The following is a 27,834-nucleotide window of genomic DNA, read 5'->3' on the forward strand; positions in this document are numbered from 1 at the left end:
CCTAAGAGCTTCCAGACCCATGAACATGAGACAGATGTCAGGCAGCAGTCACAGCTACTGCTCTAATAGGCAGCAGACACCCTAAAATCCCAAAGCGCTCAACCACTTCCCAGATAAAAGGTCCAAAGCAGGGGGGAAAGGGGCAAAACCGGGTGTGTGGTAACCTCTGGATGAAACCTCAACAGAAAGACTTTCTCAGAAATTCTAGGTATGACGTTTTTGTGTGATGCATAAAGACTATAACATAGCTAAAGAAAATGTACATTTTAACACAGACTGTGCTGTGTTCATTTTCTGGAGAGTACCGTACTCCTGGTTATGATGTACCTAGGTCACTACGAGGTAGCGAGATACTGGTTTATTCCCGCCACTATTTAAGAACAGTGATTTCCTCGATTTGCAGTTCGAATACAACCCTTCTCCCAGCAAACTCTAATCACTTTTATCCATGGAATATTCACACGGCGCTTCACTACTACACCTCTTACGCTGCCGTACGAAAACATGCCGCTCTACTACAGGACTTTACGGCGGCGTTACGCGAGATGACGTCAACACCCCGCCCTTCACAGAGTTCCTGGTGTTCCCGCCCCCGGGAACCGGGGGGATGAGGACCCGCCGCCCTTCCCGCCCCGCTCCTTCCTCCCCCTTCGCGGCGGGGGCGCCGAGAGCCCTCCCAGCCGCAGGGCGGGCTGACCCTGACAGGGAGGCTGGGCCCCGCTCCTCCGCGCCGCTGCCCGGCAGCTGCAGGCCCGGGGGCCACGCAGCGCTGACGACCGCCACGGAGACCCAACAGCCCTCAAAACGCACCCCCTCCGCCCTCCAGAGAGGACTACAACACCCGAAATGCACCGCGGCCGACCCGCTCCCTCCCCGGTCGGGACAGCCTCGCACTGCCTGCTGGGAAGCGGAGGCGGCGCCGGGACTTGAGGGTCCCGGGGCGGCCCCGCCCTCCGCGCGCCTCCTCCCCTCCCGCCACGCGCCGCAGGTACTAGCCCGTCGGCCCCGCCTCCCCTCCCGGGCTCGGGGCGCCCGCGCGCGGAGGGGCGGGGCCGGGGCGGGTAGGACCGGCTGCGGCGCGGCAGAGGGAGCGCGAGGGCGGCGGCGAGCAGGTGAGGGGGGGGGCGGGGGCGGTCGCCCGGCCGGCGGGGAAGGGGCGAGCGGGGCGGGAGGAGCCGCCGCCGCAGGGAACGAGGGGGGGCGGGCGCGGAGCCCCGGCGTCGCCACCGCCCATCCCATCCTGGGCACGGCCAACTCCCGCCGCTTCCTGGTCGCGCCGGCCGGTGGCGCAGCTCCCGCGCACCTGTGGCGGTTGCGCCGGCGGGGCCCGCCGCTTGGGCTGCGGGACGGCGGGTGCGGGACCCCCCCCCCCCCCCCCCCGTTCCCCCGGGGTGGGGCGGGGCGGGGCGGGGCGGGGGTGAGAAGCGGCGCCTTCGCCTCGGGGGCGGTCCCTCCGCCGGCGCCGCTGTGAGACCTGCCCGTTTCCGAAGCCTGGCGAGCGGGCAGGGCTCGCCAGGCCCCTCCGGGACCGCTGCCTCGGCGGCCGGTCCCGAAGTTACGTAAAGCAGCGGGAGCCGCGGAACCGCCGCGCTGCGGGAGGCTCCGCCCGCCCCACGCCTGCGGCGGGTTCCCCCCGCGTCAGGGGCTGTGCCGGCGGCGGAGCGAAAGGTACCCGCAGGTTTTGTTGGGGTTTCGTCCCTTTCTGAACCATTAAGCCCCGCAGAGGTAGGCAGCGTGAGCGCATCCTGCTGTGGGATTTGGGGGCGGGGCAGGGGGCGGGGGGAGTTGCCTTCAGTTGTTTCTAATTCGGTTTCAGAGCCTTTGGGACAGGAATTGCCTTCATCCGTGTGCCTGTGTGCGTATGCGAGGTGCGAGGAACAGGCCCCGATTTTTGAGTTCATAAGCGGGTGAAACATGTTGTTAAGTAACTTGATTGAAGTCGACACAAAATTCTTATGTAAAAGAAAAAAAAAAATATAAGAGCTGACTCGGCAAGTTGTCTCTAAATATTCCACTATGTCTTCAGCAGACTTTATGCTAAACAACAGAGGTCAGCCTGACTGTGTTGTCCAAACAGAGATGTAATATATGTAACCAGATCACACATAGTATTGCATAGCTAGAAGTCGTCTAAATCCAATTAGAACTTTTAAGTAAGGATTGTTTTCTTTCTAATCTGTTATCCTTGGATTGTGTGGCTTGCGTGTTTCTCACTGAACATACAAACCATTAGCTTAAAAAGGTTTGGAATTGCGATAGCTGCAAGCTGGAGGCAAACCCATTTTAAGTGGTTTTATTATAGCCTATTTGCTTCACCCACAAAAAGGGAGGTGGCTGTTGTAAACACCCGGTAGGACAAGTTGGTGTCATGCTGTTTTGTAGCATGTGACGGTAGGGTTCCTGGGACTCTGTCCTATCCTGTTTCAGATTTGGCAGCTCAGTCCTTCCAGCAAACGTTTTCTTCTTTTTATTTAATTCTGAACTTACAGTTGGGAAGCAAACTAAACCAAATACAGGTTCTGAACAGGAAGGAGCCTTCTCGCAAAAAGTAAACTAAGTAAATATATACACAAGAAAGAGAGAGCAGTCTCTGGATTATCTCTTAAGTGTTGCGAGTGATCTGTTTGTTCTGAAGGCTGGTGTGATGCAATGATTCCACTGGTCTAGTGCAGTGACATCTAAGACCAATCCACTCTGAAGGTTGGGTAGTAGCAGACTGTACACCTCAGTCTTCCCTCCTCGCTGCACCAATGTAAGCAAGGGGTTAAATAGTTTGTTTAAAAGGGGGTTTTTATCAAACTGTTCCTTTTATTGCATGGATTGGCAGTAAACTTCTGTATTCATAGAAAAGGCTTGAATCCTAAGGCTGTGACTCTCATTTGGGCATTGTATTCTTTTTCTAATGTTTAGCCTTCATAAAGTGCAAATCCATGTGATTTTAAACCCTATTGTGACTCACAGCATGTAAATATTTTAGCTATTTGGAAATTGTGATATTTTCAGTTTCAGATGGATTTACAGATGTATATATGCATATATATGTATTTATGGGTCTGATACGTTCTAATGTAATATCTTTGTGGGGTTTTTTTTTGTTTTGTTTTCTTGACCAAAAAAAAAAAATCAAATTACATGGTATGCTCTTTGCTCACTTAGCCTGATATTTCTGTTACTCAAATATTCTTCTGTTATTCTTAAGAGTTACAGGAATCTGGGTGTGACACTGGTTAGTACCAGCCCCTTTTATTTATCTATAGGTGTGTTTACTGTGTCAGATTGAGTCAAGATGTGCTTTAGAAGAAAATATTGTGATCATCACCATTTAATGTGCATTGGCTCAAAATTTGGGATGGTCTTACAGAGTACAAAAGGAACTAAAACAGAAAATGTACCCTGGGAGCAGACCTAATGTAGGCTACCTGCTAATAAGCATTCAGTCAATGGTACCAAATTACAGCTAGTCCCACATAAAAGCTGCTGGAGCATGTCCAGTGTAGATGTTGGATTCTTAACACCAAGTGCTTTACTCTACAAGTCTGTTTATCTGTGTTGCTTGCCAATGTGGGTACAGCTGTTCAGTAATGCATGTGCATTTAAGAGTAGTAGTAAGTATATAAGTTCAAGATAGTAAAATCTTGACTGGCATTTCAATTTAGAGAAAGAAGTTGCTCTAGAAGAGACACTGTTAACAAGTATTGTAACTGATTAAAATGTTGTCGTGGTTTGTGGTTGGGGTTTTTTTGTGTTGTTTTAGGTTTTTTTCAAAAAAAAAAAACCTGGAAACCATCATTCTTTTAATCTCAAAATTCCATTAATTCCAGGGTGAACTTTACCAGATTCCCCTGAGGTGTGGGCATATTTTCCTTTCCTGGTTCAGATTCATAGTCATGTAGCAGAAGATAATAACCTTTATTTATTTATTTACAGATCCTTCAATTTGTTGCAAACCTAGACTCAGTTGGGTTCTTCTGTGGGATTTAATCTCACACCTTTTAGGAACATAGCTGGGTGGAGCATTCTTTATGGGGTTGCTCTCAAGTCCTTATGCAGGTTACATGGAAGAGTTACTGAAGCGGCAAGTGAAAAAGAAGTTGCTAGAGAAAGATCTACCAGAGAATATTTTATGTCTTGATAATTCTGTCTCTTAAAAAAAAAAAAAAATTATTGTGAAATTTATTGTTTGAGACAGAGAACAGATTCACTTCCTGAGATACAGGTGGAAAAGGGGATTTAGATCTTGGTCTAGCTCCAGGAGAACGTCTTGTCTCCAAGACGAGTGACACTTGCTTCTTCTAAACTATGTGAGGGTGAAGCAGGTCAGCTGTCTAACATGTGGAGTTTAAGTCACACAACCAGGCACAGGACTGTGCTGCAGCAGAAGCTGCTGGGTAGTCCAAATCCTGTGCCTGACCAGCAAAGTCAATCAGCAGGGATTTATGATACTGATAGTTGTGCTCCTTTGGATGCTGCTGATTGTCCAGCCTCACCCCACAGTGAAGCAGAGGTGCTTCTGAGGAGTCACTGCCAGTTTGAAATTGTTCTTGTTGGTCAAGTTCCCTGAGGTTTCTGACAGGCAGAGCATGTGAAGATTTCCCTGTGTAGCTGAAAGGATGAGGAAGTTTGGTTTTTCCTTCGCTCAAGGAATTCTTTCAAGAGCATTTTTCAGCCTTTCTGGTTGATAGTGGTTCATTTAATATCTATTTCTTTATTCATGTTCTCTAGGTTATATTTAGAGCAAGAAAATAAAAGCATCACTTCACCCTAGCAATTAGGAAACTCATTTGGTTTTTGCTCCAGTAGATGATTGATTGTGTATATGATGTGAATCAGGTTGACAGTTTTCCATTTCACAGCCGCCTGCAGCCTCGTGGTTGATTGGTATACTCTTGGGTGAAATGGGTACTCAAATATACTCAAATCCTATTAATCCAGAGAGGTGGTATCTAATTTGCATCTTGTAAAAGCTCTTCTTTGGGTACTTTGTTAAAATGAGGAGATGGTGCTTTTTTGGCAGTTTGATACTGCTCGCTTAATTTTCTTTTGCTTTTTTTAAACATGTCCACGCATGCACACAAAAGATTAATTTTGGATTGAAATGGTTTTCTTGAAGAAAAAATACCAAATTTTTTATCTTTTTTTCCCTGGACTTGTTTTTGCCATTTTAATCTGCTGGAATGGAAAACTAGCTGCTATTACAACACTGCTTTCTATGTGCATGCTTGTAAAACTTAATAGCTCCAATTCAAGCTACAGAAAATGTGCCCAGCTAACATTGATACAAATGTCAGCAGCATTATGTGCAACAGAGTTGTTGTGAAAAAATATTTCAATTTGAAAACAGAGCCATTATACTTCAATGAATATGTAATATATGCAAATATGGTTTTCACCTAAGTTTTTTACTGTGTTGTCTTTTGATTCATGTCATATATGTTGCTACATGCATGTTTGGCTCATGTAGTCTGCACCAGATACCTTGCAGAAGCAATTCTGAGAAACTCTTTTGTGCTGTTTATGCTAAATAGTCACTAAAACTGCACCAGCTTCTTATGCCTAAAAATTTCTGGTTTTCAGTAAAACAAAATAACACTTAAATCATAAAGGGCAAAAAGATTTTTCCCTTTTGTAACCTTACTTTAACTTACTGTCATTTTAATTTTAGTAACTGTGAAAGACAGAGAACTCCTGTAAAGCTGTCCATCAAATTGTAGAGATACAATTTAAAAGTAGCAATTTATATGAAGCCAGATTCCTTGTGAAAATGTTTAACCATCAGTACTGCTACGTACCATCTGGGTGCCAGTAGATTCTTCCACAAGCAGTATGTTAGTGTTGCTTTCATTTAAAAATTACAGCAATATTTTCTGTCCTTCACTGCAGGTATTGTTATTGAAGAAAAGACATGGCTTATACAGGAAATGAACCTTAAACTTCTGGACCAAAACCTGAAGTTTTTTCATGAAGGATGGCAACACCATATGTCCCTGTTCCTATTCCTATTGGAAGTTCATCATCCAGCTTTACAAACAGAAACCAAAGAAGCTCTTCTTTTGGGAGCATCTCGACAAGTTCCAGCTCCTCAAAAGGACAGCTGGAGGACTCTACAACTGGTAGTTTTAAAAAGATGAGCATGCCTGACCAGATTGATTCTACGTCATCTGTGTGTAGTAGTCCACTTGTTAGGACTAAATTTACAGGTATGGATACATCCATAGAATACTGTACTCAGCCTGTAGAAGAAATAGAGCAGAATACAGATTCCAGGAGCTGGGAAGATCGACCGTCCACGCCTACTATACTGGGTTATGAGGTGATGGAGGAAAGGGCAAAATTCACTGTAAGTTTGGGGGATAGTATAGTTCATCCTGCAATGACAAGATAACGATTGCATGTACTTTGAATTCTCTTTCAGTAATTAATCCTGCAATTCAGAGAAGTTGGAGTACTTTATAAATTCCAGTATAGCTTCAAAGTACTGCCATCTGACAGGAAAATACCATTCCTGTTATACAGGTGGGAAAATTGAGACTCGGAAGCAGACTTTCCTGTAATTGTGTACATGGAATAGAAGGAATTCATTCTACTTCAGGTACCAATTTCTGTTGGAAAAGTCAGGAATTCCTTGCAAAGTTACAGTTCCTGTGAAGTTGAACTTGTACAAGTTCTGGGTAGTTAAACAACTGAAATAAAATGTAGTCTTTTATTTGAAATTAATGATAAGACATCCTGATATGTGCCTTTTACAGCTATTAATAATATACAACATTTGCATTGAAGTGCAACTGTAGTTTCCAGCTTTTTTGCATTACTAGGTTTCGTTTCTAATAAGGGGAAATCTGTTCTGAAAACATCAGTGAGATAGCACATATGCAGTAACTCATGACAGAACACCAGCTGAACTGATTTGTATTGATTTTTCTCAATGTACTGTATCTGACAATTCTGGGGGGTTTTTTACATGCTGTAAATACGTTAATACTTTTGTGGATGTGTTTAAAACATTTCTTTGAGATAATTGAGCAATGCTTATGGGACTGATGGAAGTTGTTTGTTACTAATTATTAATTATGTTACTTCAGGAGACCAATATTAATCACAAATAGGCGAGGAGAAATAGCAGACCAACTTTTTTCTTCTCCTATTTTCTTTTAGATTAGAAAAGTGTGGAATCTAATGCCCTTAAGACAGTTGAAATACTAATAAAATCATCAGATTCTTTTTGCAAATAATTAAATAATACTGCTTTTTAATTATTTGAGAATGATGGCTTGTCATAAGTTTTTCAGTTTCTGATATCTTCATGCATAGTAGCATAAGAGAAGAGCCAAATTTTTTTTACATGTAGATTAAAATATTTCTTTTAAATAGTACATTCAAAACTAAAACAATGGTTAGTGCTGTTATATCCGACAAGGGTTATTCTGAAGATATGCCAAAGCATGTTCCATTGTGTGTGTCAGATGTTCTTCAGCTGTAGTTACAACGACAACTTTGACTCCTTATTTTACGTAAAAGGTCAGGTTACAGTACAAATGGAACATTCTTCATCGTTAAAATGCTTGGATGCATTTTTGCTCTCTGAATTCACCTTTGTTGATGTGTTTGTTTCTGAAAGCACATAATTAACTGTTTGTTTTCGGTTGCATGTTGAAAATAAACTTGCCATTGTGCATTAAAACCATCAAGTAATTACTCCTAGAAGTTTTGGTTGCTTCTGCAGTGCAAAATCAGTGAGGTGGAAGACAGTGGAAATAAAAATGAAATCAACTGTAAAAGAGAGGAGACTCAATTACTGAAGCTTTCTTACTGTTTGTTAGTGTCTCATAGTTCCCAGAAATATGAATCTGATTTACTTAAGCTGGGTGATGTACTAACTTCAGGAGTTAAATGTTAGTGAATGTTGGAGTACATGGCTGCTGAAGCTTATGAGAGAGAAAAACCTGGGCAGAAAAATGTCTCTGAAAGCAATTGGTCTCAAATGAGTTAGCAGTCCGGGAATGTTCAATTAACACTTCATTGCTTTGGGGTTTTTTTCCTTTTTATTTTTCTAAACCAACCAGAAATGATAATGAGATGCTGAATCAGCCAGAGAATGTTACTAAACATTGGCATATTTTAACTGAATATTTTGTAGTTGTGGAATAAGGCAATTCAGGATTGACTGGAATTACGTGACTTTATAGTTTTTTCCCAAGACCTTATGTGAAGGAATGGACAGTTGGTTTTGTAATACTCTAGTCTTTATTGTTTATTAATTACTAATCTTAAAAAGGAAAAAAACCAACCAACCAAACAAACAAAAAAACAACCAACCAAAAAAAAAAAAAAACCACAAAAAAAAAAAGAAAAACACAAAAAACCCCCAAACCAATGCACTGAAAAATTTTTTCAACTTTGGCAAGAAAACAAAAAAATATTTGTTTCAGGTTGACCTTTTTTTTTTTGCCAGTAGTCACAAGATGATTTGCTCCTTATTACCATTAAGTTGACCATAATTTGTGAAAGCTTTTTTTTTTTAAGTTGTCCAATATTTACTTGGAAACCAGTCAAAGTGAGGATCAGACTAACTGATTTTTTTCATGTGTGCATTGTAAGCAATGCCTTTGCAGAACTTTTAGTAGAATAAAAGAGTAGAATAGAATACTGATTAGTGAGTAAACCCACAATCATGTTCCAAAGCTTCTTGTTCAGTGTTTTCCTATTTATCAGCAAAGAGTCTTCACAATTTTATACAGCAGTTCTGCTTTATGAAATTTTTATAAAATAACTCTATACTTTTGGTATGTCAAGAAAGCTAAAACATTTGGACAAACAGTTATACAAAAAATGCAAGACAGAAGAATTACATTTTAATGCTGGTTTCACGAGCATGTTTTGCAGCTTGAATTTTAAAGGCTAACAGCTTTTTGTTAATGACTGAAATACTACCTCTATCACAGTCCATGACTTCCACAGATGATGCTGCTTGAAAGTGGAATTCTGTGTTTAAAAAGTAGGTAAGAGAAGTACTTGCTGAAAAATTGCTTTTTCCACTGTAGTTATCTGTAGTTTGTGTAACCATCTGCAACTTAATATATTATAAAACAGTCTCAAATGTGTACAGAAGTTGGCTAGCACTGGGGTTATCACACGCTGGGACTGCAACAAGAAAAATACCTTTATCAGACAATCTGTTGTGTAAACATGAAATACTGGAAAAGACTTTTACTATGTAACAGATTAAAAATTGTTTTAAATAGAATTTAGTTAAAAGCCTGTAAGGGATTGTTTATAATTTTTATTCCAAAAATATCTTTTTCTTCCTTGTGTTCTTTTTTTTTTTTTCCTTAACTAGAGAATACCTCGACTGGGAAAGCTAACCCAGTACAATTGCAGAGCCTCTTTTTCCTTACATTGGAAAAAGTAAGGTTGTGATATGAGAACCCTTCTTTCCTAGACACTTTTTTAATATTTTCTAGTTGAAGTTGCGCATTGTTAGATTCATTGTGTTCAGGCATTTGAGTCCTCCTAAAAGGTAATTGTTTGATTTACTTCTTTAAAATATTTTAATTATCTATTTGCTGTTAAATAGGAGAATGGAACTGCTGTGCTGTTGTCTTGCTAAATCTTTAAGGGATCCATTACTTCAGTTCTACAGTGCTAGTATAATTGTTCTGATACGGTTATCTAGTGATCATATTTTGCCTGGAAAGACAAAACCTAATGTTCAAGACAAATGGGACCAAAGAAGGATGTTGTTTTTGTCCTGCATCATTTTTCCCTGTGAAGCAAGTCAGATGAGACATTTTAAAGCAATATAACACTCAATATCTGATTATTACAGTTATCTCAAAAAACAAATTGGCCTCAAGGATTAATGAGTATAATTCAGCAAAGGTTAAGGTTGATCACTAAAACATACTTCCTCTTTGGTAGCTGAGTCTTGTTGTTTCCTGGAGAAGAAATCTGGGTGCAGTATCACAAACCCTTTCTTACAGACAGAAAATAGTTAAATATGTTTAGGAATAATAGAAACGCCTTACTTAAATTCTGAAATTAATTCATACTTTTTGTACTGATAATTAAGTTTTGAGGTTTTTTTAATCCAATTAAGGATTTATTTTTTTATCCATGAGTTTTATTTCAGTAAGAAATATAAAGTAACTTCAGCCTTCCAGCCAGTGCAGTTTGAAGTTCTGCATGTTTTTCTGATATTCTTGTTTTTCCACACAGGTATACAAAATACTGGTAAAAAGAAGCCCAGAGGAAAGTTGGGTGGTTTTCAGACGGTACACTGACTTCTCCAGACTGAATGACAAGGTGCAAATTATACGTTGGTAAATTCTCAGCTAACTTGCTTCGCTCTTCTTTCATGTTTCATTTTCTTTTTGCCTCACATTTTTATTAATTTTTTCCTCTTGCCTTTTTTACTGCATATGAAACACAGACTATATTAATGATTGAAAACCATACAATTCTTAATTTTTTCAAAGTTACATGAAATAACTACAGCTAGTGTAAAGAAGGTATTTCTTCATCTGAAGCTGTTAGTGTGCTTCTTACTTTATATTTATTCCTAATCTATGTGATGAAGGAAATTAACTGTTTTAATAGTTGTATCCTCTTCAGCACGGAAATAGAAGTAGGAGCCTGTATTCTCCTGCAGGAATTTAATTATTCAGTTCTTTCAGTGCAGCAAACTGCTTTTTTTCATTATAAAACTGAAGTTTCATGAACATAAATTCTTTCTATATTTGTCAGTTGTTCTTCAGCTGTTTTCTGTGTCTTTAACGTTAATTGTGAAATACGATATTAGATCTTTAAAGTTGAAGACAAAGACACCAGGTAAATAGGAGTTCTGGGTCAGAAACAATATTTTTAGAACACTTGAAAGCAAAAAATGTTTCACTAAAGCACAAGTTATTTTAATTGGTAAATAGCATTTGACTATTCAATTTATCATGTTTTGCTGTAATACTAACAAAAAATTGAATTTTAGTGTATGTTGGAACATGACAGAACTTGAGAGGCTAGGAGTAAAGGCTAAAATACAAACATTTGACTGGATGCATAGGTTATGAGTAGATTGGAGAAGTATGTGAAGAATATTCTTCAGTCACCAAAAATGGTGGGAAAAGAACTTTGTAAAGTTTATTACTTGCTGGTAGAGATGTTGAGCAAATAATTAAATAGCTAGTCTTAAGAACCAAGAAGTTAACTATTCCTCCCTGAGACTGTGCCACATGTGACGTGTAATCTGTTGTGTGATGTTGTAGGGGAGAGACATCTAGAAAATATGATGGATCCAAGCTAGCAATCACAGCCAGCGTGAGTTGTCTGTCCCACAGTTCTTCCTGCTGTGTCTGAGTGTTCAAGAAAGAATGCCCCATGACTGTGCTGTTGAAAATTAGTCTGCTGGCAGCAGCTAGCTTTCTCATACTGTCTTAATTCACAAAAGGAGTAATCTGTGGGTAGGCATAGCCTTTCCTTAGAAATAAATTACTTTATCTACATAACCAGACAAGTGAAATTACCATTAAGCAAAAATCTGTGTGGTTGAAAAGTTTTCCCAGCAGTGGTTATCTGTGGTCCTCTCTACAACTAACGCTGGAACTCATTTTGTTATCTTTTCTGCGTTCTGTTCTATTCAGTATTTTATTCATTTAAGAGGGGTTATGGAGCATAGAGTATACTTACATATAAGGTATTAATGATAACTTGGTAAGACATGAAAGAACTTCAGATGACCAAAGATAAACGAAAAAATATCAAGGAGAGTCTAATATCAAGATGAATTCAGTGAGAGAAAAGGAAAACATATACTTAAAAAATTAAATGCAGAAATAAGGAGCAAGGCTTTGACAATAAACCATTCTATAAATAAGAAACTAGTAGCTATTAAGGGGTATCTGAATATACAATACCTGTGATGTTAAAAAAGCACCCTTCTTGTGCTGTGAAATGGTACTGGTATGAGCAAGGGTGATCCATTAACATGGTTCTTCCTTTAAACTGTGTAGACACATTCTAGCTGAAATGCAGTATCTGTTTTAATTTTTTAAAACTTAATCTGCTTAGAGCTACCCATTATCTTTTTCCATGAGTCCATAACATTGAGTGATAAACTGTTATCAAGGCAGATTCTGGAATTCCTGTCACTGGAACATTCGTACGAATATATTAGGTGAATGCAGTACATCCCTGACAGACGTTAGTTTGATCCTGTCTTCAGAAAAAGATTAAACAATTCTTGTGTCAGTTGGAGGAACATTAGATTTTGTAAAACTTATTTGCATTTTCCTGTTGGTTGTAAATACTCCAGGAGATTTTTCTGTGTCAAGCATTCCTTCTAAGAAAAGGCATCTAAAAATTGTTTTTTATGAAAGTGTTACTTTTTTTTTTGGTCTTCATGCATATTAGAAAAATAATTAATTGGACAGGTCCATAATTATATAATTTTATGCTTCCGTTCACTTGCATATTTCATTTCTGAATTCAAATAAAAATTCTAGATGTTTCTGATGTTGAGTATACCCCATTACTGTTTAAGTAACTCAGAAATACAGTTTTGCATGTTAGTCCTAGGGTTTGAGCCACATCCACGCATACTGAAGTTTTAATATTCCAAGTGTACAAGGAGCTACTCTTTACTAGAATTATCTCATGTATGTGTTGTCTATTTTGGGGGGCTAGCAGAATGAATTACAAGTTGCAGACTTGTAGGTCTGTGATGGGATTTTATATATTTTATGTAGTACTTGTTCTCCCTAAGTACTTTAGAAGAAAGAGCACTGAGATGCTTACTCATCTGATACTTTTTACTTATGTACAATTTTCTTATTTACTGACTCAAAGGCATTAAATAGCAAGCAAAGTTTTTCATTCCTATTTTTATATGGTAAATTTGAGAGGTCATTTGATTGCATAAGGCAACATAGCAAGTGACAGAACTGTGTCTGCAATTTATGCTGTAATTTGGATTGTATTTACGGTTGAGACTTACCTTGTGCTTGAACTTAATGGAAGACAGAAAGATCCTGTAATTCTGAGTAAAGTCAGTGCTTGTGTCAAATTCAGTATTTCATCAAGACTTTTTTTTCTTGGTTTTCTTTGGCTTTGATTTCTATTTCAGCTAAAAGACATGTTTCCAGGCTTTCGGTTGGCCCTTCCTCCAAAGCGCTGGTTCAAGGATAATTATAATCCTGATTTCTTGGAAGATCGACAGTTGGGACTACAAGCATTCCTTCAGAACCTAGTAGCTCACAAAGATATTGCTAATTGGTATGTGATTAAACTTTGCTCGTGGATTTGGATTTTTTTTTTGTGTGTCCAAACACCTCATATAGGCTCCTGGACTCTAACAGTATATCTTTGAGCAACACAGTAAGAAATTTAATTAACATTCATGTTGAACATTTGGTCATTATGTGAATTATTTAGTGTCCTATTAAATTCCATTTTAACCTAAGCAAAAAGGAGAATTGCAGTATTTTGAATTGTACATGGTTAACTGCTACCTAAAAGCTTTAATACTGAAAATGCTAGGCTAACCTCATGTTTACTCCTGAAGCATTACTTATGTGCTGAATGCAGAATTGATATATTGTTAATTTATACTGAGATTAAATGTTAGGCTTTCATAATGGAATGTACTTACACTATTACGTGGTTAGTTTTTAAAATATGTATTAAATTAAAGGTTTTTCATTTACCTGACATGATAGTAATAGAAGTACCTTTATAAATTGCTTTATGTAAGTAAATGTAAACCACAAATCAAAAAAAGTCTGAAGAAGAGTCTAAAAAACATAATGTGTTTAAGCAACAATGTGCAGAAGTCTCTTTGAACAATATCTTTTTTCATACAAAGTAGAAGATTATTCCAAAGCTGGAAGATGAGCAGAACATAATTCTGGCAAATGAAATGTAAAATCATTTTAATATAGGCCAAAAGAGAATTTTAATAAGCAAGTTGCTAGAGGCAGAGCAGTTAGTGCTAAAAACCAACACCAGAAATAAAGAAGTTGTGAGGTTTCTGTACCAGAGATTCTTTGAGGAATAAGGCTGAGGAACTGTCTTCATCTGAAACTTCATTAAAAGTGAATAGTAAGAAATTATCTAGCGCAAACAGCATTCCCTCAAGAATTTTAAAGGAACTAAAATGTAAAATTGCTGAGCTGTGGTGTGAGACCATATAATCTCATATCTACTTTAGTTTTAATAGAGGGGCTGTTACTACATTTGACGCGTTTTTATAAGGCATTTGACTGTTGAGTCTGCAAACTGCATATTAGTAAGTCTGACTTTTGGTACTTGTAATAAAAAACCCAAAGTCATAAGCAGGTAAGTAAAAATAGTACTTGGAAAAGCAACAATATTGCAGTGGGAAATCTACCTAGTTATGAGGGAGCTCATGTAAAACAGTTGAAAGGCAAGGAGAAAAGGATTGGTAGAGATTTAGGGGTATTGCATATGGAATGCTGGTTCAGTTATGGACACTGATGTTCAGGATATCTGGAAGTTACCTGGAAAAGGGAATGAACAATGAGATCATGAAGTATTGTAGAAGGATCCTGAGGCACTGAGTGACTAACACTAATTTTCATATTATGAAGTACAAAATGACAGGAAGTACATACACACAGGATCATAAACTCAATTGTTTTTTACAACCTGGAAAATAACTATTGGTATTGATACAGTTTTCTGAATTAGTTCAGTATTCATCAGTAGTCAAAGTTGCATGAGAAATGTTGAAGAGGAACTTGAAAGGGGGAAAAAAAAAAAAAAAGTTACTGCTGTAGGAATATGAGTTGCACTTCCACATAGTCCATGGCTAAAACACAGCATTCGGTTTCAAAAGAGGATCTGCTAGAAGTACAGAGAAAGCAAGCAAGAACAGATGAAGCTATAGACAAACTTCCCTGCAAGAAGAGTTCTGTTCCCTTTAGTCTGTTGTCTTGGGAAAGGGCTGGCTAAACAGGGCATATGAAATCATCAAGGGGAGAGGGAAGGTGAGTGATGTTAATATTTTCGATGATTCATAGTCATCTCTCAGTATGTCACACAGTTAAGAAGCTTTGTTGTGAGATGTCAGAGACAGGAAGCTTAAATGGTTTCAAAAAGAAATTGGGATCAACTTGTGAGTTTCTCTGTCACTGGCCATGATGATGTGGGTGAAATATGTGGCTGAGAAGTTTAAGAACTTCCTGATTATTAAATTACACAATAATAAGTGTGCCTCACAAAAAAAAATAATAAAAAAGGAACTATTTTCTGTATGTCACTTATATTAAGCTGCTGGAGACAGACTAGTGAGCTGGGTGGACTTTTAGTCTGCTTGAATAGATCTGAAGGCTTTATACTTCATATCGTTGCATTTGTAATTTGGCATTTCAGCTAGCTTGTTTGTATCTTGATGGTCCATATCGGACAAAATAGCATTTGTCAGAACTTAAGGCAAAAAATACCCCAAACATAACTTTTAGACTGCATTGCTCATCAGATACAAAAAGGAATTTAAATGTTTGTGGAATCAGTCTGTATTTTGGTTACTGAACGTATAGTTAACTGAAATGTGGTTTTGAGAAAAACTCTGATCTTGTTTGTATAAGGTTCTGTATGAGGATTAGGTTTATTAAAAAAACTCTGTGACCTATTGGTATGGTTTATGTTCTAATGTTTGGATCTATAGAAGGTCTGGATTCTTCAGGAAGTGATCAAAACCAGGGAGATACTTGATCTGTCTGGGTTTGGTTTTACCCACTTATCAGAGAATACAAGTAACTATTAATGGAAGTTCGTGTTTGCACCTTACATGAGCAGTGGTAAGTGTTTGACCCTGCTTTCTCCTTAAAAGCTCACCATTTACTTCTACGGTTTTGCAAATACATCAAACTGCTTGGTTCACACTAAAACCAAATGAGCCTTTTCTCTTTGTAGAGGAGTCTCATTTCTCTTTATGCACTGTATTATCATTGAGGCATATTCACAGTGGGAAATTTGCCTTTCAAGGATAGGAGGCCCCGTTTGGTATACCTATTTTTTAATAAAACTGGATTCACAAAGTAGTTTAAAGAGAAAATGTGGGATGGTATGCAAGTGACTAAAGTTAGAGAGATTTCTTCTCATATTTTTCCTTGTATTGAAAATTTGGTGAAAAATCAAATTGAAATCCACCCACAAAGTTTAATATGTTCAAAAAAATTTCATATAACCCACGAAGTGGGAAAAAGAAGTTTAACCTGCTAAACAGAAGTGTCTTTTGGCTTTCTATAGATGACACAGCTCTCCTGCCTCCACCCTGTATAAGAAGCAGCTTGAAAGGGAGGAACTCAGGGGTTGAGACTTGTCAGGGATCCCGTGTGCTGCACGGCCCCTTGCTGCCGCTAATCCTGGTGTGCGCTGGCATTGCTGCCTCACTTGAGAGGGATGTCAGCTAGCATAGGAACAAAGAAGCCATCTACCTTTGTTACATGATGTAGAAGATTTCAATGACACTTTTAAGGCAGAATTTTCTCCTATTTGTTAAATGAAAGAAGAGGTGTAACACGTGGAAGGGAGAGCAGGGTCAAAGTAAACTCAAGAGTAAAGCTAGGCTGCAAGTGAATGTGTATCCATCAGGTACATATTTTAGTTAAAAAAACCAATGTTTTTAGTGACCTGGGGCTTTAAATTTCTTGCCTGCCTTATGTAAAATAATGGATCTAAAGCTTTCAATTTCAAGAAGTTACAGAAAAAGACAAATTTTTCTGCCATCAGCTGTAAGGAAAACAGAAAAAATGGGTTTGACCTGACATAAGCAGATAATATATGTAGATTAGATATTTTTGCACATTTATTTTTCTGGATATTTCCTGTTTAACTCACAAGCATTACTGCATGCTTTGCCATTATAATGTTAACTTTTAATAACACAATAAAATTACTAGTGAAATGTAGACATTAAATGCTTTTAAAATATATTTGAACTGAGCAATGTGAATAAGGATGAAGATACCAAAGAAAAATGGTGAGCAGAAGTGTTTCCGCATAATGAATTCTTCACATTAGACATATGTAAGTTTATTCAGCACAACTTTCATCTTTATGAAAAGAATAATTCAACCATTAAAAGGTAGACTTGAGCATCATGTTGAAAAAGGGTCACTTCAAACAGATTAAACTATTTGGAGAGGAAAAAGACAACCCTGTTCTTGAAAATGTACTTTATATGCCTAAATAACTTTACATTTGGCTTGAGGTTATGTTTCTAATAATTTAACTAATGACTTGTTACCATCTATCATTTTTTGTGCTAATTGGAATGAATCTTGGTTTAAGTAGCAGAAATTTTTTATTATTTCTTTGAGTCCTTTGGAGTAGCTGTTTTAATAGTACAGGTTTAGGCTATGGCTTGCACAGGTCATGGCTTGATGAATGTAAACCAGTGGAGAGGGCTTGAAACAAGAAGGGTTTGTCTCATTATATAGATTCAGTGAGGAAAGGAATGATCATGATGATAGGGGAAATTTTTTCAGGTTGCTTTAAAGGCTGATGATGTGAAAGTGGATTCTCACCAACCACTGGCCAAAAAACCACACCTGTATCTTCACATGTGCAATAAGCACTTGAAAACAGGCTTACAAAAAGCCAGCAACAAACTAAAGGTTTGGCGTATTTTAGATAAATATACTTCTCTCCAGGTTTAGCAAGCCAGATGGGAAGCTGTTTGATTAGGTTAGTAGCTGGGTAAAAGAAGTTTCCTTGTGTTTGCACTTTGTGTCTACCTCAAGTTAGGAGAATGAGCAGAAGGCAGAAAACTACTTCCTTTTGCCCTTAACTTCCCACTGGACTTAGGTGGGAGGAAGAGACAGGGAATTGGTTTGGATTCACATTTTCCATTTTTGTGCATTCACTGCAGTGGGAAATGACTTAAAGATTTTTAGTAGTAAGTGCAAGTACAGAACTGCTAATATGTTACTATTTGCTAATTAATTGTGAATACAATATTCTGACTGGAAGTTATAGATGATTGAATACAACAGAGCAGGAAAGGTGGGTGAAGGGACGTGTTTGGAAATGTTGAAGAGTTCTGTGAAAAGTAATCCAAACTTGGAAGATAGAATGAGCAAGATGCTCAAAATACTTGATAGTAAACCACGGGACTGCACATACTTCCTTCTTCTGACTTTTGCAAAACAATGCATTGAGGGGGACGGCAACTGTTGACAGTTCTACTCCATTTTAAGATGAATGCATTAGTTAGAAGTGTGTGTTTAGAGCTGCTGTATAGTATATCTATGGTACATTAACCTTGTCACTTCTATAACTTATTATTCTTTTGTGTGTGTGTGTATATATATATACACACAAAGTATATGATTTTATATATATGGAAGTATATACTGTGTATTTGTCAATGGATTATGATCTTAGCAAAATGGAGACACGTAAGTGTGTTTCAGTACCCATGCTTAGTTCCACTGATACTTCCTGAAGGGATCTGTGTATGGATTTTAGCAGCATACTTTTTCATCCATCTTTTAATATTTATTTTTCGTTAGGAGAATTTTTCAAACCTTTTCAATACTAAAAGGAAAAATTTGCTTGTCAGTTGTCATGTAGCAGCAAATTCACTGAAGATTTGAAAAATCATGTTCTAAATTGACTTACTCTCTGTTTGAAAACTCTTAACTGTACTTGCGCAACTTCTTAAGTCACATTTTAAATACTTTCCCTGGTTAACACACAGAACAGATGTAATAGTTTGTTAACATTATTTTGAATATTGGAGTACATTTGAGGGTAGATGCTTGTGTCGTGTAAAGAAATGCTGCCTTTGTATCAACATCTTTAAGTATTGTTGCTTTTTTGTACAGCAAGTAATTCTCTCTCTTTTATTTGGTAAAGCCTTGCAGTGAGAGAATTTCTTTGTCTGGATGATCCTCCGGGTCCTTTTGACAGTCTAGAAGAGAGCAGGGTAAGTGCTGTGTAGTATGGTAAAGAGAGAATGCAAAAGGCAGTAGTTGTTAGTATATTGTAAAATCTGCTGAATGGTATGGAATGAAACATTTCTTTGTTCTTTCACAAAAATTTGCAAATAGCTATGTTTCTAAAACAGACACAGTCTGATTATTGGTTCACGCTCGTAATCTTTGACGGCTGTACTTGATCTCTGTTCCAAGATATGATCTCTTCCTTCTTGCCTTTTATGATCGGTGGATGAAATTTGGTTTTTAAGGCAACTACTGTATACAAGGAGAGTTTCTGTAAGTTTACATGCAACAAATTGTCACAGTCCGTACACCTTAGACTTCAGGTCTTGCAGTAGAATGTTCTTTCTGTGAAATGTAAAGAAAAGATTTATTCTGACCACCAAAAATAGTGTTCTTGCAGATAACTGAGCAGTGTCAAGTAGTGCTGTAAAACAGGAACCTTTCAATGTGCATATGAGCACATTCAACAAATACTGTGTGCTGCAGCCTATTTTATTAGAAGCATGTTTTACTGGCATGCAGAGCTATACCAAGCCTGTCTAGAACAGGTTGTCTTAGTTTTCTTGCTTTATAGAATAACAGTGCGTTTTGGAATTCCACATAGGTTGTCAATGCTGTAGAAATTACAAAGGCTAAGTGATGCTCCTTCAGCTGAATTTATATTTACCAGTTTGTTTTGCATGTAAGTGGGAGTGCCTTCGCTCTTGTTACATTACTGTGTATATGTGAAGGATTTGGTATGCTTTTTGCGTTAGGAGTTCATATTTGATTCCTATACAATCACTTTTCATCAGAGGTATGTAAGTTGATGAAAAGTAATAAAAATTACAGGAATTACTTGTTCAGGTAATTAAGAAATTGTAAGTGCTACCTTAATAGAGATTTTGATCATGCATGCCATGGTGAAGTCTCAGGGTTGTTCTACTGTAGGATTTTAGGCAAACTATTAAAATAACTGTGCTGTTGTGGTTTTGGCTATTAACCATTTCTGTAAAGTTGTCATACATAGCTATCTCAAAATTTTGGTCTCCAAGGGATACCTTTTATTACCGAATAGTTGAGGTTGGAAGAGACCTCTTGAGAGCAGGAAGGTTGGACTAGATATCAGGGTCAGCTACTGCAGGTTGCCCAGGACCATGTCCAGTCAGGTTTTGAATAGTCTACAGAGGAGACTTCACAACCTCTCAGTCCAACCTGCTCCAGTGTTTGATCACCATCACAGTAAAAAAGTGTTTTCATGTGTTCAGATTTAATTTTCTGGTTTTTAATTTGTGCCTATTGTCTCTTGTCAGTGGGCACCACTGAGAAGAGTCTGACTCCCTCTTCTTTGTTTCTGCCCATCAGGTATTTATACCCATTGATAAGGTCACCCCAAGCCTTTTCTTCTCCAAGCTTGAAGAATCCAAGCTCTCTCGTGCTCCTTTCGCATGAAGGATGCTCAAGTCCCTTAATTATCTTTGATTATGATCTTGGAATCATGAGCTGTGGAGTCCTGATGGATAACAAGCTGGAGATCAGCCAGCTCTCTCAGCACGCATGGGTGCAACCTGTCAGGCCCCATGGACTTGCATATGTCCAGTTTGCTTAAGTGCTCCCTGTCGTGGTCCTCCTCCACTGAGGGTAAGCCTGTCTTGCCCTTGCCCTTCCTTGTCTTTCCCTCTGGTATCAGAGGTCAGGGATTCCTTAAGGCTGGTCTTGCACTCAAGATAGGCAAAGATGGCATCAGGTACCTTAACCTTTTCAGTGCAATTTGTCACAAGTTCCCCCATTCCATTCAGCAGTAGGTCCATGGTTTCCCTAGTCTTCCTTCTGATGATTATGTACTTGTAGAATCCTTTCTTGTTTCTTTTCACATGCCTTGCCAGATTCTGCTCCAGGTTGCCCTTTGCCTTCTTAACCCTGTCCCTACAAGATGAGACAGCAAGCTGTATGTTCCTCCTGGTCACCTCCCCATGTTTCCAGTGCTAGTAAACTTTATGTCTGAGTTCAGTTAGGAGTTCCTTGCTCATCCATACAGACTTGCAACCTTTCCTTGATTCCCTGCTTGTTGAAATCAACCTTTCTTGAGATTGGAGGTAGTGATACTGAGTATCAACTAGCTCTCCTGGGCAGTTCTTCCCTCCAGGGTAGTTTCCCCTGGATTCTTTCTTCCAATCGGATTTCTGAAGAGAAGTCTGGTCACGTGAAATCCATAGTTGTGTTCCTGCTTTTTTGCCCTGCTCCTGTCTGTTAGGATTCTGAATTGTCAGAGAGCATCTGTATCCATCCTTTGTTTTTTTTTGACAGTGCTTAACTACAGGGTTACAATGGTTCATGTACTTATTCCTGGAGGTCGTTTTTAAAGGTATCTCAAAAATCACTTCTGTTTCACCTTTCTGCTGTTACTGTCATTAAAAGCATTAGGGGGGAAAAAAATCTATTACTCTTTTCCTGATAATGGAAAATATGGCAATCCTCTATTTGTTTTATGTCCATTCTATTATTCTGGTTCCATAAGGACTTGCCAAAACATATCTTTTTTGGGAGGGGTACAGGTACCTCCTCTGCTAGAAACTGTTTAGGACTTACATCACAGAAACATAGGCAAAATATTCACTAAAGCAGTCTTTTTGTTGTTGTTGTTTGGGGTTTTTTTTGTCATATCTTTGGTAATTGTTTCCACAGGTCCTTTCCCAGCCATCAGTGTTTCATGATCCACTGAAGAAGGAAGCAAAGCTCTCTTCCAGTTGGCCTAGTTCTGTTGCCCTTTCAGACCTTGAATGGGAAATGGTCCCACCTGGGTATTAGAACTGTACCAGACTCCAGGTGCCCAGCTCTTGAAGGAGCAAGATATCTCATGACACGCAATTCCCTGATAGGTCTTTCTCAGCTTTGGTTCACCTTTCTGCTCTTACAGCATCCTTAAGAATATGTTGATGCTTTCTTACTCATTTGTGAAGAGTGACTTCCTTTCCTTGGGCAATTGATGCACAGATTGCAGAGGTTTTCCAAAAGGCTTTCTTCAGTTTTCATATAGAACGATGAAACATTTCACAATATATGTGGAATACTTTTTGTTATTCCATGAACAGAAAAATCTGCATGTGCATAAATGTAAAGGTAGAAGTAATATAACTTAATTATATTCTGAAGGAAATAATAGCCAATTTTCAGCTAGGGCACCAGCAACACTGAATAGTTTTACAAAATACACTAGAATTCACTTAATTGGCTTGGATGAAACAAGATGACTGCTTAACTGGAATGATTGCTAAAGCAATCACTAAAAATGCTGTGTGAAGAATGAATTGGCATGCCATGTGTTCTCAGCTCTAGTAGATGTGAATAAAGCTGTGGCTTAAGTGACGATTGGTCTTCAGTGACTGTCAACCAAGATAAATTTGCTATCTGAGTCAATAAAATAAATTAAAACTCAGTGAAAAAAAAAATTGTTATTAGATTGAAAAACACTGCATCTGTTTGAATTGTATAATTACAGGAAACCATTTTAAAGAAGTTGATAAGTCTGCTTCAATTAAAACAAAGAATAGTATCTTCTGGATCTTTGTAGCCCATTTTAAAACCTCAGGAAAACTGTCTTAACAGCATTGTTCTTAACTAAGCTCATATAAAATGTTTATATTTAGTGGATTCTGTGAATCAGTGGTTAGTCGTATGTAATGTTAAGCCAAGAAAGCCTCCTACGTGGGTTTCTTATTTAACAAGAACGTGTAAATTATTAAATCAGAATTGTACATTACTGTTGGCAGGCTTGCTCTTTCCGATAATAAATCGGCAGGCTCTGTGCCAGCGCTTCTGTCGCTTCCTGCATTCAGTGGATATTGCATTGTACGTTGGCTCTTCACATTAAGTTTTGAGATTGCTCACTGTCACTTTCCTCAGGGTGTAATGTATATACGTGCCATGTTCAGCAGAGTAAACCAACATACTTCTCGTGGTTGAGCAGTTAGTGTTCTCAGCATTTCATTAAACTTTTTCAAAATGTTTCTGTATTGGTCTTCTGACACTCATGTTCGGCATATTTGTAACAGCTGTTTGGTACAGAACTGTACAACTTTGTCTTTATCCTGGGTAAGGGAAGAACATGCACTTTATCGAGATATTTCTAGCATCTTGGGAATACTTAGGTACTTCGAAATTGACTTCGAAGCCATGTGAAAGCAAAAGTAATATGAGGGGAAAGGGGAGTAGGGAGTTCAGTGGATGTTCCATATAGGCAAAAAGGTTCAAAATTAGGGACTGCATGTCAAAGGAGAGAAACCTCTTTCTAAAGTCTCTTGTGAGACAAGCGAATGATGTAAAGTATTTGTATTGCAGTTTAGCATAATAATTTATTGTTTAAAGCAAAGCAGCGTTGTTTTATTAATGGCAGAATTTTAAAAAAAAAAAGTTTATACAGCTCTTTATCATAATCAATACAAAGAAGAGCAGCTATAATTCTGTTACAGGTTGCTATTTCTAAAAGAAAAATCCATAAATGCAGTCCACTCAAGTTAAATGGAAGTTTTTCTTAAATTTATCTTTTAGGCTTTCTGTGAAACTCTGGAGGAAACAAATTACCGTCTACAAAAAGAACTGCTTGAAAAACAAAGGGAGGTTGAATCGCTGAAGAAATTATTAAGTGAAAAGCAACTTCATATAGATGCTATTGAAAGAAGAATTAGGTACGTAGAAATTTTAAGGCTTTTAGGAGTTTCTTTCCCTGAAGGCATTTTCTCTGTGTAGTCACAAGCATCAGCTTTAAATGTATTACTGGAAAAATTTTCCCCACGTAACCACACACAAAGCAATATTTTCAGAAGGCTCTTTCTCATATGCTGGCTAACAAGCTGTGGTTTAGTAGAAATGACTGAGAAAGTGTTGTCCCATCTTTTACTTCTAAAGTAGCTGGGATTATGTTTCCTAATCCTTTAAATCCTGTAAAGATAAGGCAAAGATTCTATTCTGCTTTTGAGCTGTTAGATATGTGAAATGTCCTGCTAGGGATGAGCAGTGGAAAAATTGCTTTGAGTTATAAAATTCAACCTGTACTCAAAACTTTGACAGAGCATAGTGATCAAGTGATTATATGTGTCTGTATTAACGTCTTTAACTTTGTTCTGAATTGCCTTGAATGATGCCACAGATCATCCATTTAAATCTAAGGAAAATAATGGTGGATTTTATTATAAACTTTATGGTACCTGTCTGCTAAATTTTATAGCAGGCCCAGGGGAGTTGATGTTGGGCTCTTCAGTGTCCCGATAGACCTGCTGAATCAGTCAGTGCGGGGTTTTCCTTAGCAAAGGAGTAAATTCCCATGGACCCTTTAGAAGTTATTTTAATAGTGCTTGGGTTGTTGAGTCTAGCATATCCAGGCTGACTAACAAATCACATCTTTGCATATAAGTGAAGTACATTTGGAAAAGGATTTAAATGGAATTGTTATGGCTTATTGAAAATTCTGATCTGAATCCCATACTCAGTTTGTCACTTACTCCTCTAGGCAAGTAATTACATTTGAAAAATGCTTTCCCTCTTTGATGAGGAAGTTCTGACCACTGCTGGCTTAAACAGTGAAATTGCCAATAAAAATTAAATAACTCACATTTGGCTAAAACATCACAATAGGAAATTCTGTGTGGCTAAAAAGGCATCAGTAACAAAAAGGGATTTTACTTTTTAGTGCTTTCTCTGAAGATGGATTTTTGGTTCTAAACACACAAACACCCTGCCAGTTTCCCAGATGTTTGAAATTATTGAAAGTCAGCCAAGTACTATCTAAAATATTAATGGAAAATAACTCCTGTGATTTTTAGTTGTCAGAGTTACCAGGTAAATGCATTACCTTGTTCAAGAAGTTCAGCTTGTCTGGTGGGAATTGAACCCAAAAGAAATGGTCTGTCTTTGGCCTTGTTGAAGTAGAATTTTGATCTGATGGCTGAACAAGAATTAAGCATCTTCTGCCTTTACGCTCCAAAGGCCTAAAATGTACGTGAGGTGGGAGGGGACAATTGGACAAGGTGTCAGATTTGTAGGCCTTCATATATCATGCTGGATCAATAATAGAGAATACTGCTGAGGTATTATTTAAAACACATGCATTAAAATAAAACTACAGAAACAATAGTGGAGTAATTTAAACAGAAGGGTAAAATATAGCAACATCTCTTTCAACACAGAATTGCTCACAAGCCTTCCTTTCCAATTCAGGTGGCAGCTTTTGACTCTAAATTGATACATGTTTTCCACACAGAGCAATACTTTGGAAATAAGGTTTTTTTGTTAATTTTACATGACCATATTCTCATTTGTAGCCAGTTGAGTAGGACCGCCAACTCATGTGGCTGTTAAGAAAAAATTACTGCTTGTCTCTTTATCATTAATGGGAAAATGTATTGCTCTGAAACTTAATATGTGACTCTAACGTTACAGTGAGAAACTTGGGAAACTGTTGAAGAAATCTTTTATCATCCTGCCTGTCTTCCTTATGACTATGTTTTGGTTATAATCCTTCTGGCTTTTAGGCATGATGTGCGTGGCTTAGATCATCTGCTTCTAATTTCGTACCTGAAGTCACAATCACCCCTCTGGGACTTGAATTTTTTTAAAGCTACTGAATTGTGATGCAACCAGAGGATTGAATTTAGGTTAGGAATAAGCAGCTGGAGCAAAGAAAGTGTTTCAATAGCTATCCAGTGTAAGCCCTTCATCTCTGTAGCAATAAAAGAAATGGGGCACGTAGCAGTGAGATCGATAGGTTCCCAGAAACTGCAAAGTATAAAATGAAACAAACAGCTCTTCAGTGATGAATGTTTGCTGTATGGATTGGTGGTACTATGTTCTTATTTGTTGTAGGGATTTATCTTTAGGAAAAATGACTCGTCAAATGTCAGGAGAAGAAAGTGAGTGCAGTGGTGAGGTGGAGTCTTCTGCAGTAGAAGCAGACCAGGGTACCCTGGGTGAGGAAAGCTGGTAAATACTATTATTTTACTTATAATACATTTTAGGAGGTTTTTACAAGTATATGTTTTTAAATGTTCGGTCTTGCATAAATTCTGAACAGCTGAGGAATTCAGCATTTTATTGCACCTTTCTATAGCTATCCCATGTTTCATGAAAGCCCTCGGAATAGATGATTTGGGATCTGGAATAAGTGATAAATTGAACAAGCTTTGTAAATGTTTTGTAGATTGCAGGTATAAAATTACTGTGGAGAATCATATTAGTTTCCATTAGACAAAGCTTATTGATCTGTTGTTGCAGCTCGGATAAAGAGAACCATGAGGCATGCTGGAGTGGCTCTTTGGCTGAAAACTCTGTACCAGAAATTGAAGTCGCTGAAGTAGCATACACCGCTGATGAAGAAGAATAGATCAGCAGCAGCTGCTGATACCTGGGAAAGGTTCATGTTTGGGGGACACTCTGTGGGCAGAGGCATAGAATAGCTGTGAAGAATTTACAGCAAAGAGCAGGAATGCACATGTTGAATGTTTACATAAATCCTTACAATTTATTAACATAAGAAATATACCCAGTGCTGCTTTGATTTCAGTTTTTATCTAGCCTTTATGTATTTAATATATTAAAGTCTAATAAGGGCTAAAATCAGCTAAGGTTTAGATAGTGTGCATACACAATTTGGCTGACCTTTCCAGTGGAGTAATGAAAACTTCACATTAAATCACCAAACACATCTGACCAGCATGTCATATGTTGCCACTGATGTGACACATATGATGTGTTCATCTGTTTGGTATTTGTGTCTTCATATCCTTATAGCCATAAATTAATGCTTGTTGAAGTAAAAATGGACTCATCTTACGTTTAATAAGAGTGTAGAATGTGTTGGTTTTAAATTCTAAAGTTGAATATTTCTCTGGAAATTTTAATGCAATGCAATAGGAAAACTTAAAGTACCAAGAGAAAAGTACTTACGAAATGGGATTATAGTTGGACATTTTAAGAAAACTGGTCATTTTTGCTGAAGGAACTAATATGAGACCCCCAAAACACTGTGTATTTTCATCCCAAGACGGCATGCTGTAATACTTTTTGTCCAGTAATGCTGCTTTTAAAATCTGGGATACCTTTGCTATATGCCCATGTAACAATAAAATCAGTGAGTTTGCCTTTTTCTTGGAACACTACCTCTTACCATCTTGCTAATACATTCACGTTTGTTTAAAAATATTCCAGATTATATAGAGATGATTGAAAGACTTGTAAAGAAGCCATATTTTTTTCCTGCACAGTTCATAACTAGATTGAATCTAGTTGCAATGTATTTTTGTTTCAATATACTGTACACATGGGGATATTGCTACATGTGTTCTATAGCCTATTTGTCAAAATGTATTAAGACAGGAGATGCACTTTATAATTAAGACTCCATTGTGCCAAGTTCAGTTGGCTAATTGGTTGAGACAGCGGAGTTGCAGGGAGAGGATTGTGTAGTGCCTTTTTGTATTTTACTTGTTCATTACTGCAGAATTTTGTTACAGTGCTCTGGGTCAGCTCTGTGGAATCTTTGATACAGCTTGTTTCTGTTCTTCACTTATTGACTGAAAGTGCCTTGTTTTATTCTGCTTTTCCAATAGGAAGAATGCTGGTTTGTTTTAATCTTTTTTTTTCTGCCCTATACCACCCACATCATTGTTTAATGTTGTCAATATGCAGCGTCTTTGTGCTGGAGTTTTCAAAGGGAGCTTTGTACTTCAGGCTGCGCATACAATGACCTTTATGCAGAACTGTATAAACCTTCCTGGTGAAATAAAACTATAGACAAACACCTGTCGTCTTTTTTCCATTGTAGTAAAAAAAAAAAACACGTTCAATGTCTTGTCGAGAAGAAGGATAAAAATACTATTAGGCAGACACATTTCTTACCTCTGATTTC

General features: G+C 38.0%; 1 protein-coding gene across 6 annotated transcripts; it reads left to right on the top strand.

Annotated features, from left to right (window-relative positions):
- The first annotated feature begins 607 nt into the window (after window positions 1-607).
- SNX16 (sorting nexin 16) lies at window positions 608-27,724 on the top strand. Of its 6 annotated transcripts, none has more exons than XM_033007942.2 (8): window positions 608-988; window positions 5,881-6,337; window positions 10,213-10,299; window positions 13,112-13,260; window positions 18,871-18,940; window positions 23,484-23,620; window positions 25,794-25,910; window positions 26,202-27,724. In XM_033007942.2, the coding sequence occupies exons 2-8, from the start codon at window positions 5,966-5,968 to the stop codon at window positions 26,308-26,310; spliced, it is 1,041 nt and encodes a 346-aa protein (XP_032863833.1). In that variant the 5' UTR covers window positions 608-988; window positions 5,881-5,965; the 3' UTR covers window positions 26,311-27,724. The 6 variants fall into 6 exon arrangements, with proteins under 6 accessions (XP_032863833.1, XP_032863832.1, XP_032863837.1 ...); XM_033007941.2 differs by lacking the exon at window positions 608-988 and adding an exon at window positions 1,047-1,112; XM_033007940.2 differs by lacking the exon at window positions 608-988 and adding an exon at window positions 1,449-1,725.
- The last annotated feature ends 110 nt before the right edge of the window (window positions 27,725-27,834 follow it).

This window comes from Tyto alba, unplaced genomic scaffold, assembly GCF_018691265.1.
Source record: "Tyto alba isolate M040663 unplaced genomic scaffold, T.alba_DEE_v4.0 Super-Scaffold_9, whole genome shotgun sequence".
NCBI lineage: Eukaryota > Metazoa > Chordata > Aves > Strigiformes > Tytonidae > Tyto > Tyto alba.

Coding starts and splice junctions, on each gene's coding strand:
- SNX16 (XM_033007942.2), top strand. CDS start 5,966: ATGGCAACACCATATGTCCCTGTTCCTATTCCTATTGGAAGTTCATCA. Junction 6,338..10,212: donor AGGAAAGGGCAAAATTCACT/GTAAGTTTGGGG, acceptor TTTTCCACACAG/GTATACAAAATACTGGTAAA. Junction 10,300..13,111: donor TCTCCAGACTGAATGACAAG/GTGCAAATTATA, acceptor TTTCTATTTCAG/CTAAAAGACATGTTTCCAGG.